Source organism: Trachypithecus francoisi, unplaced genomic scaffold, assembly GCF_009764315.1.
Source record: "Trachypithecus francoisi isolate TF-2019V2 unplaced genomic scaffold, Tfra_2.0 Lachesis_group17, whole genome shotgun sequence".
Lineage (NCBI taxonomy): Eukaryota > Metazoa > Chordata > Mammalia > Primates > Cercopithecidae > Trachypithecus > Trachypithecus francoisi.
Window position 1 is genome coordinate 70026824 of NW_022681462.1, and position 20240 is coordinate 70047063.

Here is a 20240-nt window from a genome sequence, read left to right on the forward strand (position 1 = left end):
ACAGTAAACAGAAAATCCAAGTTTTTACTCTGATTTCCAAGATTAGGCTGATTAAGAGGTAGCAGGGAATCTTTATAGCTCACTGCTAAGTTCAACCTAAAAAATCATTTTATTTATTATTAAAAACTGGGAAATATAGGAAATAAAATAAGCTCCACAGAAACATAAACTACTACTATTTTAGTGTATTCCCTACCACATGCTCTTCTGTGCTTATTTTCATACTGTTGAGATCTTACTGTTACCTGGTGGGGGCGGGGGACAGTCCTTACTCCCAGAGCTCTCAAGATGGTGGCAGGCCACTTTCAAAATGGCGGCGGGCCACTTCCAAGATGGTGGCAAGCCTCATGTTCTCTGACCTGGGGTTCTTGGTCTCACAGATTCCAAGGAATGGAATCTTGGGCCATGCAGTGAGTGTTATAGCTCTATTAGAAGCCGTGGGTCATGGAACAGAACCACGGAACCCAGTGACTAGTGTTCTGCTGGATTAGGATGAACCCAGGCACTTAGCTGTGCAGGAACAACAGCAAGCCTTTAGCCCCATCAGGAGTGGCAATGGGCGCCTCACTGGATCAGAAGCATAGCGGACACCCTGCTGGATCTGGAGGGATGGAAGTCAGCGGCAGGTCTGTGATGGCGGCAAATAGCAGTGGTGAACAGCGACCGAAAGCTCAGCTCCAGCCGTAACAAAGCACAGACCAGAAGAGTGCAGTTGCAAGATTTAATAGTGAAATAGAGTGAAAACAGAGCTGCCATATAAGGGGACGGGACCCAAAGGGGGTTGCCTGCTGGCTCAAAGGCCTGGGTTTATATCCTGATCCTTGTCCCTCCCGCTGTGCTCTCAGGCAATAGATGATTGCCTATTTCTTTACCTCCTGTTTTTGCCTAGTTAGCATTTTAGTGAGCTCTCTGATTCGTCGGGTGTGGGCTAAGTTGCAAGCCCCCTGTTTAAAGGTGGATGCGGTCACCTTCCCAGCTAGGCTTAGGGATTCTTAGTCGGCCTAGGAAATCCAGCTAGTCCTGTCTCTCACTATGTATGTACTATTTTTGACTTATACTTGCACTTAAGATGTTCTGTGCAATTGCCTTTATCATTTTTGTAATTTTTAATGTCAAAATGTTATTAAATTGTAGTTATATTTCAATGTGGCTGCTTTCTTACTGTTGGACATAGTGTTATGCTGTTATGAACATTTGTGAATCAGTCACTGAACTTTACTCTTCATGATTATTTCCATGACTAAAGATTTAATACTTTTCAAAGGCTGTCAATAAATTTTACCAAAGGTTTGTGCCAAAGTACTTTTAAAATTTCTTTTATATTTTCATATTTGATGTACCCAGGTGACAAAATATTCTCTCACTAACCGTGTATGAGAATGCTCCATCTCATAACAATACTGCCAGCGTTGAATGCTTCCTGAATGAAGAAAATAATCCTTGCTAGTGTCAGGCCTCTGAGCCCAAACTAAGACATCGTATCCCCTGTGACCTGCATGTATACGTCCAGATGGCCTGAAGCAAGCAAAGAATCACAAAAGAAGTCAAAGTGGCTGTTTCCTGCCTTAACTGATGACATTCCACCACAAAAGAAGTGAAAATGGCCGGTCCTTGCCTTAACTGATGACTTTACCTTGTGAAATTCCTTCTCCTGGCTCATCCTGGCTCAAAAGCTCCCCCACTGAGCACCTTGTGATCCCCACTCTTGCCAGCCAGAGAACAATCCCCTTTGACTGTAATCTTCCATTATCTACCCAAATCTTATAAAACAGCCCCACCTCTACCTCCCTTCACTGACTCTCTTTTCGGACTCAGCCTGCCTGTACCCAGGTGAAATAAACAGCCTTGTTGCTCACACAAAGCCTGTTTGGTGGTCTTTTCATTCGGACGCGAGTGAAATCTAGTTTGATGGTAAAAGAGTATTTTATTGTAATTTTATTCACATCTTTTGATTACAATACTACATCTGTTAGTTTTTTCTCTTCTGCCAACAACTTGTTCATGTCCTTTGCTCAGTTTTCCAGTTTTCATCCACATTAATGAAATTATTTTGTTTTATGAAGTCTCCATTGAAACAATAAAATACTCATGAAAATTCATTTTATTGGATTTAAATATTTAAAGAAATATTCTGAAGGCTGCAGTTTATTGATAAGAAAAATACAAAGCATACATGTTTATAGATTATGTATTGACATTATAGTATATAGAGTCTCCAAATAACATAATTAATTTCGTAGTGCTACTAGTGGAATGCATTCTGCAGAAACATGGCTTTACCTTCAAATCTGAGCACAATACCCTTACATCAAAAATGAAGAAAAGGATAATAAAACTTTGATTCGTTTAAATTTTGGTAGATCACATCTGATTTGTTGAAGAGTAAATTCGGTTATTTACCTCTTCAAGGAAGTCATTATTTTTTGCATCTCTTTCTGTGCCTCTTTATCCTATGAAGAAAATACAAATACATAAGGAAATTTCATGCATTCATCTTGATACTCTAGTGTGCTGAAATAGACTTACATTAACTTGAGGAGATTCCCCAACATGAGAACTTCAAGGTTCACGAAGGTACGTGCAGTCACCAAATACTTTCCCTAATTCAGGTCACTGACAGTGTTTTATTATTATTTTTAATAATTTTCTTTTTTTAATTTTAACAAGTTGCTTTTGTCTTAGTGAGTGTTTTATACAGCATTAATCCTCACATGTGCTGGAGTGTTGCTCTATGAGTAAAGGGTTTATCGTGTTTATTTCATTGAATTCCTTCTCCAGCATGAATTATCTAGTGTTTTCCCAACAGGTTTCTTCCTCCTGGGAAAAACTTGCCACTTTCTTTCCTGTTTTACTCTTAAGTTTTTTCTGCATATTAAGGGTTGAGCGTTGCCTGAAGGGTGTAGGGTTTAGCCCTGTGGGAGCTCTCTGGTATCTAAAAGATGGCATCTTTCAGTTAGACGGAAACTTCAGTGAGACCACCTATAAAGGTTAGGGCTGAGGTTGAAGGCTCTTCCAAATGCTGTACATTTATAGGGTTTCTCTCCATGTGCATTGTCTCATTATAAGATGAGATCATTAAATGAAGACTTTCCCACATAGATCACATTCATATGGCTTCTCTCCAGTGTTAATTCACAGTGTTGTTTAAAGGATAAATGGTCACTGAAGGCATTTCCACACTGATTACAGACAGAGTTTCTCTCTTGAGTTCTCTGGTATGAATAAGTTAGCTCTCTGGATGAAGTGTTTCCTACATTCATTACATTTATGGAGTTTCCCTCCAGTGTGAGCTAACACATGTTGAGTCAATGTTGAACTGTGACAACTTCCTCATACTCATTATATTCACAGGGCTCCTCTCCACTGTGACATCTCTGCCACTGAGGACATAACAGGCTGTTAAAGCCTTGCTCAAATACCTTCATTTATTCATTTATTTTCCCACATATGAATCTGATGCCGAGCATTCAGTATAGTCCCTAGTTAACATCTTCCACGTTGGTTACATTCATGTGGTGAGTTACTCTCCTTTGCATACAGAAGTTTTCTCCTTTTTAGTAGGTCAGCTGCATAGCTATATGATTAATTTTAAGGTTTTCATTATGTTTCAAGCACCAAATGTATTGGCTATATTTATGCAACTGCACTCTTATAAGAATTCAGGTTATGGTTTGGGGCTCAGGTTATTCCTTTTCTCCCAGATTTGAACTATCCACACCTTCGAGCTGAGATAGCACACTTTCTCTAGCCTCAAATTAAAGTCATGTGATTGTGCTGCATTACTAATTTGGCCCTCCCCAGGCCAATTCTGCTGTGGAGGAACACAGTTCACCCTTATAAATCTCAGTGTTAACATGTTGTTAGATCGCTCCTTCCTGCAGATATTCTACATGCAAGTTCTGTCTTTGTTTCTAAGACTTTACTGCCTGGATGCTGGTTTTGAGGATATTCTCCAGAATCACATCTCTGTGCAGCTTCCTCTGAGATGGGTCTAGCAGGGTCTACTCTTTCTGAGTAAAATCCAAAGCCATATCCTTAAAGGTCAACATTTCCTTTTTTTTTTTTTTTTGAGACGGAGTCTCACTCTGTTGCCAGGCTGGAGTACAGTGGTGCAATCTCGGCCCACTGCAACCTCCCCCTTTCGGGTTCAAGTGATTCCCCTGCCTCAGCCTCCTGAGTAGCTGGGGCTACAGGCACATGCCACCATGCCCGGCTAATTTTTGTATTTTTAGTAGAGACGGGGTTTCACCATGTTGGCCAGGATGGTCTTGATCTCTTGACCTCGTGATTTGCCCACCTCGGCCTCCCAAAGTGCTGGGATTACAGCCGTGAGCCACTGCGCCCAGCCAAGAGTCAACAGTTCCTATGGTTGTACTGTCAAGAACTCAGTCACCACCTATCTTTCTCTGTAATCTCACCCAGGGGCCATCTGAGCACTAAGCTTCTCAGACAGATGGAAACTTGAGTGAGACCACGATGATACTGAGGTTGGGGTCACCACATTCTGGAGCTCAGAGCTTCTTTCTAACTTTCTAGAAAAAGCCAGGAACCTGTATTTTTATTGAGCCCTCTACTGTCCAAGCAAGTCTTAAATATTTAAACAACTGGGTTTAAATTCTAATTTCCTTAGATTATATATAGCAAAACCTCAGGATGACCTTTCCAGGCCCGTGGCCCAAGTTGTAGTACCAGTTTTATTTTCTCACAAATCTCTGTGCTTTTATTTCCAAAATACTCATCAAATTTTACTGCTATGACTTTTTCAGTGCCTGCCTTTCCCACCAGACCACAGAATTCATGATGGCAGAGGTATCTGTTTTTTTCTCTTTGTATCCCAAGCCTCTAGCAGAGAACACCTCTATAATTGTAAAATAACTGAATAAAGATAATCTCCCTCTTTTACCCAAACACACACGTTCAAAAATATAGATTTATTTCATCTGATAGTGCTGAAAAAATATAGTTTAGAAAACTACATCAATACTCTCTGTTAAAGACTTTGGATAAATAAGAGAGAGACTTATTTACATTGAATTGTCATTATTCTCCTAGCATTTGGGTAATGATTATCACACACCAACTTCATGAGACTGGGTACTGGTTAAGAACAGCTAGTCCCAAACTGATGCTATATCATCAATTATTTCAAGAAAATAAATAAAAGGGTTCTAAGAAACTTCTTTACAGTATTTTTAAGATCAATTTAAATAATACAACCAAGACCATTATATATATTGCAAAATCTTAAGAAATAATACATTTTAAATGCAAATGACAAGAAGGTAAGAGTCAAAACAGTAGAAAGATGGGGTTGTAAACAGACTTTCCACAAATCATGAAAATGTCTGTTTAGAGAGTGGGAAAAGTCTGTCTATACTATCTATACTCTAATAGCCTCATTAATTTTTTTTTTTTTTTTTTTTTGAGACGGAGTTTCACTCTTGTTGCCCTGGCTGGAGCGCAATGGCATGATCTCGGCTCACCACAACCTCCACCTCCCAGATTCAAGCGATTCTCCTACCTCAGCCTCCCTAGTAGCTGAGATTATAGGCATGTGCTACCATGCCCAGCTAATTTTGTAATTTTTTTAGTAGAGATGCGGTTTCTCCATGTTGGTCAGGCTGGTCTCAAACTCCCAACCTCAGGTGATCCACCCGCCTTGGCCTCCCAAAGTGCTGGGATTACAGGCATGAGCCACCGCCCCTGGCCGTCTTATTAATTTTTTATAAAGTACTAGGAATAATTCTCCAGGCATGGATAGCACAGATGAGTTAATTTACAAGAAATAAATTTCAACCAGAAAGAAATGGGCAAACAAGAATTTCTAGCAAATGAGACAACATTACAGGATTTTGGCAAGTGACTCATTTATTACCCTGAGCTGTAGCATTTCTATAACAGGAAGGCAGAGTGAATGGATACAAATTCTGTTTTATAAACCTATCCTGAAAACCAATGTCTTAATTAAGATAATCAAATACGATATCGTAACTCAGAAAGAACATTTAAAGCAGAATTAGGATTTTGTTACTAAGAGCAGCTACCAATGAGAGTTGTGCTTCTCAACTCATCAAACAGGTTGGAAATACAGCTCAGAACTTTAATCAACACGCCATTTCAAAGACAACTATATACCACTTGCTAAATATAATGAGCTGTTAACTTTTAGCACTCCCAGAGTGCACTTCCTCTTGTGGTTGGTTTCTGGTAACACTGGATTTACTAGTCTATGAGTCTGTTTGTCTTAGAAAGGTGATTAATGCCATTTCAAAATGTTTCAGCAATTTTTAAATACAGGGTTTTCTTTACCAGTTTAGCACATCTCTTATCGTAAAACAAAATATTACATAATGCTTTTTATATTTGAGCTTTCTCAGTAGGCTCCAAGTTGATGAACTTTAATACTGCCTCCAGGCAAACAACTTTCAGGTTGCCAGTGGAGTCATTATTTCATTCAGCAATCATTCTCACACTGTCTCAGACACAGAAATCCCTTTTTTTAAAAAAGAAATGTTTCTCAGGATCTGAGATTACTTTCCTAGGGTCAAGAAAAGTCCACATGAATAATAAAAATACCATCGTTTCAAATTCTGGGAATGTAAAGCTGCTTACACCTATGAATCTGGGCTCTAGAGACCAAATGACTGACACTCCCAATATCAAGTAGCAGTACGATGAGCTGAGAGTTCCCTAACAGGGGACAAAAGACAGGTCCACAAATGACTATAATGCAAGGAAGAAGCTATAAATGCCACAAGAAAGAAACAAACATGTTATGAAATTTCACATGAGAGAGCAAACTGATGGCTAGGTTGTCTTCTTGCAACTAGTGGCATTGCTAGACATTTTGGAAATGAATAAACTTGGTTAGCAAAATCACTAATGGGGTATATTTCAATCTGAAAAAACTTTATAGAGATGGAGGGGTATTACACATAACTCACTTCATCCTATTTTCTCATTGAAAAAGAAATGGAAATATTCCTTACATACCTTTACTACTTGGAAAAAAATTGCTAAGAATACAAATGGAGACATCACTGAGGAAAAAAATGCAATGTGACAAATATTTGCTCAAACTATTTTGCTTATTACAGAAATAATTCCAATGTCTAGCCTTCTTACATTCATTATGAGTCCTCTTTATTATTACTATTGACACTACTATTTTTATTTGTATGATACTAATGTCTTGGTTCTTTCTATGAACACTTACCGAGTGCTTATTATATGCTAGGCAGTATACTCAGGATTAGGGGTATAGTGATGAATGACACAAACCTGGTTGTGATTCTTATGGAACAATCACATTAATAATGACATAATAACTGTGTGAAATGATAGCAAGGAAAAGCAAGGGGGCTTTCTTGCCAGCAGGTGTCAAGAAAGTCTTTCCTGAAGAAACAGCATTCATGGTGAGGCCTGGAGGACAGGAAGGAACAAAGCTAGTGGAAGGAGCGGAGGGCGGGTAGGAGTGTTTCAGGAAGTGGGAACAGTATGTTCTAAGGGTGAAGAGCAGGTTGGGTGGTGGAGGGAAGAAAAGGGAACACATGAAGCTTGAGAGACTGGTAGGATACTGAATCAGAGCCTTGAAGGACATGCTGAAAATTCTGACCCTCATCCCAACAGCAAAGGGTTTTGAGCAGGGAAGTGACATGTTGACGTTTACATTTAATCTGTTGCTTGGGCTGCTACTGGGAGTCAGGAATGGCCTGGCGGGAGGCAAGGAAGCTGTGAGGAGAATGGCTGGGAGGTTGGCACACCCCAGCTGTGGTCCGGGGAAAGTGGGCACATTCCTTTCACTCCAGGCAAACAGAGCTTTGCTTTCTTTTGTGCCTCTGTTCATGACGTGCAATGTACTTGTCCACAACTCCATATTATATAGATCTTTCAAAGTTGCCTCTGATGCCACCTGGCCTCTTCTAGGTGAAAATAATTTCTCCTTTTTCAAAATTTCCATAACTGAGGATTTGTACTTCTCTTAGTCCCTCATGCTTTCTGCTTTGAGCTACAGTTATTTGGACACACACCATATGTTCCCTTCTAGGCTATAGCCTCCTAGAAGGCAGCAGGCATGTCTTATTTGTTTATAGTTCAGATCACAATAAATATTGGAACATCTACTGCTCCAACACAGAAAAAGAGGAGGTTTTTTTTTTTTCTTTCTGAGGCATTTCTTTTCTGTTATGATTTAGAGGATGATAATGTTTGGTGGTATGAGAAGAGGAGGAAAATATATACCTATTTTTGTTGTTGTTGTTCCCACAACACCAGTCTACAGCTCATAGGAGCAAACTGAGTTGTTAAGCCTGTGGAATGCTTGAAACTTACAGCATACCCAGAATCCTGAATTCCTGAATAAAAGGGCAAGAGACAGGGCAATAGTTTTTTTCATTAATGGCCAGTGTCCAAAAACCAAAAACATGTTATTACATATTTTTCATCTTTGTCATGGCCTTGGGTAGCCATAACTGCTGTGAGTTGGGGACTGAGGATGGCAACCCATGGTCGCTCCCCTTGCTGTAGGCTGGGCCACCTGTCTAGCTTGTTTACTGCCTATATAGTTAATCCCCAGCTCCCCAGAATTATGCTGCGCCACCTCCTTCCCAGTGAAGGAATTATGCTTGCTTCACTCCCTGCTGTCTTACATCTAACAAGCATCAGGATGTTTTAACCGCTAGGGCCTCCTGGTGACAGGTTATCTTACAGAGATACAGCAAATTTTAAAACTTCATAGTACATGTAAAATCCAAGTCAAAGGTTTTAGTATGAAAGAAAACTCCATCACAGAAGGAGAGAATAGAAGGGTGGCTGTCAGGGGCTGGGAGGGTGGGAGAAATAAGGAGATACTGATCTAGGGTACACAGTTTCAGTTATGCAGGATAAATAGGTTCTGGAGATTTAAAGGACAGCAATGCGACTATAGTTAATAATACTATATTGTATATTTGAAATTTGCTAAGACAGTGGATCTCCAACATTCTCAACAACAAAAAAAGTAACTATGTGAGGTGATGAATGTGTTAATTAGCTTGATTGTGGTAGTCATTTCATAACGTATATGTCTATCAAAACATCATGCTATATATATATAGTTTTTGTCAATTATACTTCAATAAAGCTAGAATAAAAATAAATACATAAAATTGAATAGAGAAAACTACAAACGTATCTAAGCAAGTTATTCATATTTTGAGCTTGAATAGTACTAATAAGACAACAGCACTGTCACTTTCTGGACTTACCTCTTTGGTAACAGTAGGAAGCAATAATGCCAAATTACAGAACTTCAAAGCATTCTGGTTTTCCTCAAGATCAGCATAACACTGGAAATGAGAAATAACCAATATTAAACATAATCATGTTTTTATGTGACGGGTTCAAAGTGATCTTAAAGCAGAACAGTGGTCTTCATTACCTTTGCTAAGTACATGTAATTGGGATTAGAATAACCAGGACATAGTTCTTCAGCCTGATTTGAGAGAAAAACATGAGAGAATAAGAGGGCAATATTAAAATAACAATAACCACAAATGAAGAGAATATATTTAAATAAATCAAATATTATGAACCAAACTGCCCTAAGAATTTAGGTTGGTTGTTTCACATTTGAATCACTTGATCAGTTTAAGTATCTTTTGAGTGGAAACATAGCCTTTGCATTTAGCCATTAAAATAAAATTGATTACCATGGTCATAAAGCTTACAAAGCAATGAGATACTTTATGGTTTTGAGATTTCTTTACATAATCATTTTCCTCAGTCTTTTTTCTCTATTCTTTTCAAGAACAAACAACTGGTGATATTCCTAGGACAAGTCCTATCTATCTATCTGTCTGTCTGTCTATCTATCTGTCTATCCATCCATCCATCCATCCATCCATCCATCCATCCATCCATTGGATCTTGCTCTGTCGCCCAGGCTGGAGTGCAGTGGTGCAATCTCAGCTCACTGCAACCTCCATCTCCTAGGTTCAGGCGATTCTCCTGCCTCAGCCTCCCGAGTAGCTGGGATTACAGGCACCTGCCACCATGCCTGGCTAATTTTTGTATTTTTAATAGAGATGGGGTTTCACCATGTTGGCCAGGCTTGTCTCAAACTCCTGACCTCAGGCGATCCACCCCCTTTGACCTCCCAAAGTGCTGGGATTACAGGCATGAGCCACCACTCCCGGCCTCACTACCTATTTAGAAAATGAGAGTAGAGCATGACTGGTACCCCATGGCAAGCATCTTCCACTAGATTAATATTTGATTTCTTATGATTTCAACATATTCCACAGGAGTTAAATAATATCTGAAGTCCATCAAATCATGGACTTTTAAAGGAAAGACAGATCCTTGAAATAACCAGTCCAGGTAGTAGACATGAGTGGGTATTATAAAGGTACTTTTCTATTATCTACTAATCTTTTATGTACCAGTTCCTTTATCTCTGGGAAATAAGAATTCTTTCAGGTATGGTATTGTTATTAGACAGCCCTTCTTAGAACCTAAGTCAGCCTTGTTATGTACCAGTTTCTTTACTTTATCTCTGGGAAACAAGAATTCTTTCAGGTATGGGATTGTTACTAGACAGCTCTTCTTAGAACCTAAGTCAGTCTTGCTTCAGAGTCAGCTTTCACTGTTTTGAAGGCCCAGGCAAGCAAACTTACAACCTGGAATCTCCACCCTACAGCGGGGTAGAACACAAGAGAAGAGGATGCTTTTAAATATTTACAAAAATATCCTTGTTTCACAAGGTAAGAACAATCCAGACATTTCCAAAATTAAAAAGTGAAAATTTCTCCTTCCTAGTTTTATTTTCAACTTCAATCTCATGCCCCAGGGGTAACCACTATCAGCAGTTTGACATGTATCCTACCATGCCAAGTATAGGCAAATAAAAAAACAGATATTTGGCTTTTGAAAATGAACAAAATGGAACCATTTTACATATATATAATTTACATATATATAATTCTTGTCAATTATACCTCAGTAAAGCTAGAAAAATACACATAAATACATAAAACTGAATAAATGTGCACATTGATAGAAAATCTACATATTGGCCCCAGACTTTTCACCCCATATTACAAACACATTTTCATGTTAGCATAGATATACTTCATCATTTTTAAGAGCCGTATTTCATATTCTGCATGAATCATAATGAAAGGAAGCATTTCCCATTGGACATCTTGATTTATTCTCCATTTTCATTATTGCTACTAATAATCAATGAACATACTTTTTCTCATATGTTTGTGTATATGTGTGTTTATGCCTATAAGGGAGATTCCCAGAAGTTGAATAGCTGAATCAAAATTATATATATATATATTTTAAAGAGATACTAATGAAGATAAATCCAAATCAGGGTGCTGAGGAGTGGTCCAACATCTTATGAGGGCACATCTCTTTTAAAAGACATTTTATTCTGTACAGAATCCAAAAGAGAAGGTTCTAGAAGGAGGAGGACAAAACTCTCCAAGGGTAGGGAGCCAGACTCGGTATAAAACTTTAAAACCAGGTAGCTTAACAGTGTCTGGGCATGGAATGAAACCTGCTGGAGAGACAGCAAGGCTACCAACAGATTAAAGGAAGTTGTCAATTTCAATCAAGCCAGAGCCTTGACCATCCTATAGTGCCATCCATGGATTCTGGTTCTTCTGCTTCTCTCTTGTCTAATCATCTCCATATCAAGTCTTCTAGTTTGGTAAGAGAATTTCCTGAGCCATTCTAATAAGAGGGACTTAAGACTGAACTTTATTCAATTATACCTTCTTCTATACCCGGTAGTTGCCTCAGCTCTGTACGAATCCCATACTGGGGACAACTTGCCCCAATGTATGCATGTCAAGAGCTTATTTCTTTAGTACTGGCATTCTAATTCTGCATATATACCTTAACACCTATGTTTAGTAAACTAAAGTGATTATAAATAAGAACACCTCTTTTTGTTCTCATGGTTTAAAAAACTGAAGCCCAACAGAACACAGGCAACTAACAACACTGAATTCCTAAGGTAAAACGGATTCTGACCTTTCATAAAAGGCCTTGATGAATTACAAGGAGCGTAGCATTACTCAAATGCTAATGTTTCAATGTAATGTTCCAATGATGAGGCAGTTTTTTCTAAAGAGGCCCTTAGAACACTCTTTATCATAACACCTGGCAAAGAATGTTACACATATTTAATTTGTCTTGGCGATCCAAGTTCCTTGAAGACAGGAACTATGTTGGTCATTTCTGTGTTCCCAGTATTTGATGCCATGTTTGGCACTAGTTATGTGCTTAACACTGTTGAATAAATTAGCTCTTCTTTAAAACATCTTATAAGCTCAAGCAGCAGCCTTATACCATATCAGGACACAGCTGAGAGTTCTGCAGCTGGGGAAGCCACTAGTACAGACTCAGGGATCATATGATTGCAAACAGTAAGTGCAATCAGGGTAGCCTGTCTCCCAACATTGCCACACCTGTCATTTACCACACACACCCATCCTCTGATCCAGCAGTTTCCAGCCATGCCATCAGCTGCCATTGGAATCAATAGCTTTATGATCTTTAAAAACACTGGTAAAGATTTAAAAGCACATACCATATGACCCAACAATTCCACCCCTAGGTGCTCACCCAAGAGAAATAAAATATGTCTACACCAAACTTGCATTTGAATGTTCACAGAAGCTTTATTGAAAATAGTATCAAACCAGAAACAATTCAAATGTCTATCAGTAAGTTGACACATAAACAAATTATGGTATATCCATATAATGGAATATTACTCAGCAATGAAAAGGAGCTGCTGATACACTCAATAAAATGAATGAATCTCAAAACAGTATGCTGAGTAAAACAAATCAGATATACACAAAAGTACATGTTGTATGATTCCATTTATATTAAATTTTAGAATGGGCAAAGCTAATTTACAGTGATAGAAAGCAGATCAGTGGTTGCCTGGGGCAGGAGATGGGGGAAATTGACAGCAAAGGGACAAAGATAACTCTCTAGGATAATGAAAACGCTATTTTGAAATGGTGGTGGTTACAGTAATGGTTACATAGGTATATAAGTTTGTCAAACTTCACTGAACTGTACACCTAAAATGGGTACAATTTATTGCTTATAAACTATACTTCAAGATACCCAGAGGTTCTGAAACAATGAGTCTGGGTCATGGCCTGGGCTGCCATTTTGTAAGGTGCCCCAGATGACTGCAATGCACAGCCAAGGTTGAGAATCAGTGCCCTAGGGAATCATGCCAGCATTTTGGATGATGTGGGAAGCATGCTATAGTTTGAAAGAATTTCTCCAGGGGATTCACAGATGATTCCTACAGGTGTCTAAACCACCTTCCTAGATGCTTTGAGGCTGTGGAGGGCCAATCTTCCCCTGCTATAATAGCAAAACAATAGTAGCTAACATTGATTTTTAGAAAGAACATTTAACATGTTAGACCCTGGGCCAAGAATATAAAATATATTATTTTTGTAACCTTCACAAAAACTGTACAAAGTAGGTATTATTATGGCCATTTCACGGATGAAGAATTTGAGAGTGGGAGAACTAAGGAAATGTGTCCAGGTCATTCAGACAGGAAAGGCTCAGGTCTCAACTTCACTCATCTAACTCTAAACTCAGTGCTCTCAACCTCTACAGGACCCAGTTGGATGGCTCTAGAGACACATTCCTGGCCCCTGTGAATGCTCTTTGGAGGGGTGAATTCGGGGCAGGAGTCCTACAGTCTGGGTCCTAACAACATGGTCTGCTGTGTTGTAGGACCCAGGGGGTTGCAGACTCGCCTGGATGTGGGAGCCAGGGTCTGTGCTGTTTCCCTTTCCTCTCCTCCACCTCCCAGATCTCTTAGTTCCACCACAGCCCTAGCCTCAGCACTCCAGAACCCTCAGTCCCCTCAGCTGTTCTAGTAAATATGGCAAGAAGCATTCCTGATGCCTCCTCTCTTTCCTTTGACAAACAACATGGAATGCATTTTGAGACTAAAGTCTAAGTAATGACCTAATGCGGGGCTCCCCAAGATGGTTTGCTGAAGTGTTTAAATTTTAATGAAATTAAAATTCTGTGAGTTTTTGCTGAGGACTACTGGGTGCTAGGCACACTCTAAGCAATTTACTTGTAGGAATGTAGATAATCCTTACAACACCACTATGAGGTAAGTACTATTATCTCCATGTTATTGATTAAATTGAGAGAGATGTTAAGCAATTTGCCCAATGTTAATCAGCTGGTAAGTGGTAGAGCTAAGATTTAACCAGGCAGTCTGTTTCCAAAATTTGCATTCTTTACCTCAACATTATTGTGCTACTTACCCACTTTTGATTTTATCTGTGTATTATTTCAGGCACATTAGCATCTCAAGAACTTTTCTACAGTGTTCTGAAAACCTGCTCCTCAATTACAACTTTGATATTATGAGGAAATGAGTTTTGAGTACAGACAACATTTTTGCTAGTTAACCTGGCATCTTTTATATAAATATTTTATCTTAAATAGATCATAATCTACATTCTTATACAATTTAAAATGAGGGAACTAATTTTCAGTGGTAGGAAAAAGGTGAAGATATGGGAGTGATACAGTCTTAGCCTTCACTCATATTTAAACCAAATCTTTGATTGCCATTGTGTGAAATGGAACAAATTAAGTTCCTGAGGTCTTGACTCCCCTTTTATAAAACAAAAAAAGGGATCAATTACATAAAAAACAAGAAATGTACAGCCCTTTTCTTTTTATTTTTTGAACTCTTTTCTGCTGGGCTTGTGCTTGATTTCAGGACACTTACTTTTTCACTTGAGGCAGCCACTGACCATTGGGGGTGACAGATAGAAAGTGAGAAGAAACCTACTCACCATCTTAGACTACATGATCTACAAATTCCCTCTCAGTTCTACAAAATTGATCCCTGAAGTACAGCACAAATATTAGCATGCACAAGACTTTTATTATTATTATTATTATTATTATTATTATTATCATTATTATTATTGAGATAAGGTCATGCTCTTTTGGTCAGGTTGGAGTGCAGTGGTGTGATCATGGCTCACTGCAGCCTTGAACTATTGGGCTCAAGTGATCCCCCTGCCTCAGCCTCCTGAGTAGCTGGGACTGTAGTTATGCTACCATGCCCAGCAAATTTTTTTACTTTTTGTAGAGATGGGGTGTTGCTATGTTGCCCAGGCTGATCTCAAACTCCTGACCTCAAGCAAACCTCCTACCTCGGCCTTCCAAAGTGCTGGGATTACAGAAGTGAGTCACCGCATGCAGCCTTGTCTGCATTTTTATAAACTTGAAGTAGGTAGGTTGGGAAGGAAAACACATTTAGTAACTATAAAATTTTGAAGTTGGTTCCAGAGAAAGGTAAAGGGATTACTACCCCAACAGGAAGTTGATTATATGGGTGGCTATATTATACATTTACATGTGTGCTCACACACACATATATTACTGCTTAGAGTTGTATAGTACAGCGATTACACATTTTAAGACAGGATTGAGAATACTGATTTGGTCTGATATCCCAAGAATCTTCCAGAGAAATGTCTGCAACTTTAGGAGGTAGCTTTTAAAATAACTCCTCCTTTTGGCACTTTTATTTATTTAAGATTAAACTGGTTCTGTGTTAGGCTAATCAGGAGTACTGGGACTAAGTCTAACCATCAGGGCGTGACTGTTTCTGCACATGCTCACATGACTCAGAGAGCTGTTCTTGGACTTAGTAGTAAGGGCTGTCATACCTAAACCTTCATTTAAGCTGCTGAGTTATTTTTAAAAAGTAGCTTGCACTTCCTAGAACCTAGGGCATAAGTAGCTGTTATAAGGAGTTTAGACTTAAAACATATTAATAACTTGCATTATGAGGGGTTTAAAACAGAACATGCCAAAACTATGATTCAAACTGAGGTTCTACATGGAGAAAAGATTTGCTTGACAATGGTAGCAGAGATTGGTGCAGAGGGTAATCAGCCTGACACTAAAATAATGAATAGACAAAATGTACCTTAAGGAAATTGTGTAAAGCTTCTTGTACAGTTGAAGATGGTATTTTTCCAAACAGAGTAGCAGCCATTTTTTTCTCAATCCAGCTCAGTTTTGAGACCTGCAAATACACAACAACATCACTCTTAGAAAGTTGTTCACCTTTTGAATGGATTATCGCTCCCCAGTTAGATATGTGTATGTCATATGTATATACGTGTGTGTGTACATAGATATAACATATACAAATGTAAATCTAGATCCATAAATAATATATATTAGAGATACCACCCTCATGGTATTAATGTTAATATTTTACCTTCCTTTTTCACAATTCTAAGGAACCATGGGGTCCAGAAGCACTGGTTTCAAAACCAACTCGAAATACTTTTGATAAGAAGATTTATGTCGAATCAGAGGGAAAAGGGGTGGGGTGGGAAATAATGCCGATCCTGTTTTTTCATCTGATTCTAGATTCTGAGGCAACTATGGTGTATTTCTTCATACAGCACATAGGGGCTATAAGACTGCCTTTGCTCTCCTCCTGCCTACTCCATGCTGCCAACTGGCCTCCTGACCCAGAAGCAGCATCTCAGAAATGTAAACAGAATAGGGATCCTCAAGCCAGAAGGAGTGGGGAATGGGGACCCACCATACATATTTACAATCCAGAAGATTTTTTAAAGAATCAATAACCATCAAAACGAAATTTCATATTACCATTGATTTTTTGCTTTCTTCTAAAAAGTTTTCCTTTTTCCCCAAATATAAATATTAGATGTTCATTCTAAAAGATTAAGCTGGCTCAAAAATAAAACTAAAGAGGGTATTGACCCTGTTGATGTTCTGTCCAAATCCATAAAGTATCTTCCTTCTCAGTCCCATCATCTAGATACCTCGGTAGCCAATATCCTTTTTTGTTGTTGTTGTTGTTGTTGTTGACAATGTCTCGCCTCGTTGCTCAGGCTGGAGTGCAGTGGTATGATAATGGCTCACTGCAGCCTCGACCTCCTGGGCTCAACAATCCTTCCACCTCAGCTTCCTGAGTAGTTGGGAATACAGGTGTGCATCAAATGCTCAACTAATTTTTTAAAATTTTTTGTAGAGATAGGGTCTTTCTATATTGTCCAGGGTAGGCTTGAACTCCTGGGCTCAAGAGATCCTCTCGCCTCAGTCTCTCAAACTGCTAGGATTACAGGCATAAGCCACCTCACCCAGTTCATTATCCTTTAATTAAAAAATTATTTCCTTATTTTTTGACATAATTTTTCATATTGGTATGCTTATTTTTGCTTTGCTTTGAACTTTGTGAAAAATAATATACTGCTTATTTCTTGTATGACTTGCGTTTTCACTTAATGGTATGGTTCTAAGATTTCATCCAGGGTAATCAGTTATGACTGAAGTTCAGTCATTTAAATAGCTGAAATATTTTATCATTTCAACAGACATCAGCAATGTTTTTATCCACTCTTTTGTTAATGGACATTTGGGTCTTTTTCATTTTTTTGCTCTTAGGACCAAGGCTGCCACAGCCATTCTTGCACATGCCTTCTGGAGCACATTTGTGAGGCTCTGTGGGTAGGCATGATCACATGGCAGGCAAATATTCAAATTTAAAAGACACTACTCAATGGTTCCCAAGGTAGTCATGCTGATTTATGTTTCCACAGCAATGTAAAAATTCCTGCTGCTCCATATCCTTGCAACACCTCATACCGAGATTTTAAAATTTTTATAAAATGAGTAGGAATCAAATGGCATCTACTTGGGGTTTTTATTATCATTTTCTATAATTTTGTTTTTAAAATTTTTAGTTTAATTGCATTATGGTCAGAAAAACTGCATGACATCAATTCTTTAAAATGTATTAAGATTTGTTTCCCAGCCTCATATATGGTCCATTTTAGTCCACATTCTGCATATGCTTGAAAAGATGTCCATTCTCCAATGGTTAGCCACATGGCTTCATAATTATTAGATCAGGCTTATTAAATGAGAGTTTCCATGTTTTACAAACTAATACTTTTTTGTTTTCTTGTTCCATCAATTACCAAAAGGGGTGGGTGAAACTACCAGTATATATGGTTGATCTGTACATTTATCCTTATAATTTGGTCAGTTTTTATTTTATAGTTCTGAGGCTGTCATTAGAAGCACACTAGTTTATAAATACTTTTCTTGTGAATTAAACTTTCTATATAGTTACGCTCTTTATCTCTAGATATACTTTTGCCTTAAAATTTATGTGTGTGTGTGTGTGTGTGTTTGTGTGTGTGTGTGTGTGTAGTAGTAGTAGTAGTAGTAGTAGCAGTAGCAGTAGTCATCCCCTCCTCTTCATGGAGTATATTCCAGGACCCCCAACAGAAGCCTGAAACCATATATATATGTGTGTGTGTGTGTGTGTGTGTGTGTGTGTTTTAGTTTGATTATTATTTATTTGCTTACTATTTGATATAACTTTTCTACATGTTTACTATCTATGTATATCAGTCACTATGTATTTTTTAAATTGGCTTTATTGAGGTACAATCTACATAAAATCTCCTCCATTAGAAGTGTACGGTTCAATGAGTTTTGATAAATGCATACAATCCTGTAACTGCCACAACAATCAATATATACTACATTTTCATCATCCTAAAAAGTTCTCTCATACCCCTTTGCTGTCAATCTCCTTAACCTGCTCCTAGCCCTAGACAAATACTGATCTGACTATAATTTGCCTTTTCTAGAGTTTCATATCTATGCAATTATGTAGTCTTTTGTGAGCTTTCTTGGCATAACACTTTGAAGAGTCATGCATGTTGTTATGCTGCTAAAGTTGCTATGAAAATTCATATGCTAGTCTTTGTGTGAGCATATATTTTTATTTCTCTTGGTGAATACTTAGGAATTGATCATATATTCATTATTCACATATTCCCATTGAAACATGTGAGTTTCAATTGCTTTATATCCTTACTGGTACTTGCTATTGCCATCTTTTAAATTTTAGCCCCTTTAAAAAGTGAATATATAGCAAGCAGTCTTTCTCTGTGGTTTTAATTCACATTTTTCTAATGACTACTGATGACCAATATCTTTTCATATGCTTGCTTACCACTCACAGACTTTTTTTTGTGAAGTAATTGAAATGTGATCTGGAAAACAGTCAAACATATATGGAAATACTTCTAGTTTTCATCTTTTCGATTTAATTTTATGGCTATAATAGGTGTTAGACAAAATGCTGTAATTAGCATAGGTAATGTTATAAAGACTGCCTGACATCCTGGAGTAAGAGAAAAGCTGTCAAGTCCTTTTGAAAGTTCTAGCTTATCCTGTTACATGGCCATAACAAACAGTTTATTTTCAGAAAGCAGGACTGAATTTTGCTCATGCTGTTCATCTATCCCCTGCCAATTCCTCTTATTTTAAAAAACACATTTTATGTAGATATTTAATATTCTGTATCCCATATTTCCAAAATCTGAAGTCCTTTTAGGTCCACTGCTGGTTTTTTGTTTTGTTTTGTTTTCTGTTGTCATTGTTGTTCGTTTGTTTCCTTGTATAGTCCATAATTTTTGACTGTGAAATCATCATTGTTGGGATACTTTCTATGAAAGTTTTACAAAGTCTATCTAAAGGTACCTTCTTCTACAGAGGATTGGCATGTGCTTTTGCCATTTCTCTATGGCATGAAGATCAGAGTCCATTTTGAATAAAAATTTCTTTCTTAGGCTTTTAAGCCTAGACAGGTAATGTACATTGAAGTTCCAGAAACTTGTGAGGTTGGGTAAATGGTTTTTAAATCGTAGGAGCATTTCCTCTTTTCAGCTCTATCTTCCCAATTGTTACAGCTGAAAATGAATCTTCACTGCTATAAGCGTCTGCTGAATAAACTTCATTTAAGTTCATCTTTTCCGCCCCCCGGCCATTGTACTTTTTTGAGTCCTATATATTTGTGGCAGTCTTCAAGCTGCTCTCTGCTCTGCTCAGGTCTGTAGTCCCCCAAACCCAACAAAGGTCTGCAGACTAAGCTTCAGGTTACCAATCTTGGTAAATGCCCCTGACTATCAGGTGGTTTCAAGGCTGGTTTACCAGTCCTTGGAACTGGTATTCTTGCTTTGTTTCTGGCCTTTGGCTGTTTTATTTTATTTTTTAATTTTTCTGTAGGTTCTTATTTTATTTTTATTTTATTTTATTTTTTTCTGTAGGTTCTTTCACTGACCTGATTAGAAATAGACATACACACTTCAAGCTAACACACACTT

General features: G+C 38.1%; 1 protein-coding gene across 5 annotated transcripts in view; it reads right to left on the reverse strand.

The window, feature by feature from the left end:
- Positions 1–1901: 1901 nt before the first annotated feature.
- Positions 1902–20240, reverse strand: part of RMDN2 (regulator of microtubule dynamics 2) — an 88220-nt gene continuing 69881 nt past the window's right edge. For 3 of the 5 annotated variants that reach the window (XM_033176000.1, XM_033175999.1, XM_033176001.1), the window contains 4 exons: positions 16007–16105; positions 9419–9472; positions 9246–9326; positions 1902–2450 (listed from right to left, as the gene is read on the reverse strand). In XM_033176000.1, coding sequence (XP_033031891.1) covers positions 2397–2450; positions 9246–9326; positions 9419–9472; positions 16007–16105 — 288 coding nt within the window. In that variant the 3' untranslated portion in view covers positions 1902–2396. The remainder of the gene's footprint in view (positions 2451–9245; positions 9327–9418; positions 9473–16006; positions 16106–20240) is intronic. The other 2 variants (XM_033176002.1, XM_033175998.1) reach the window with 2 other exon arrangements.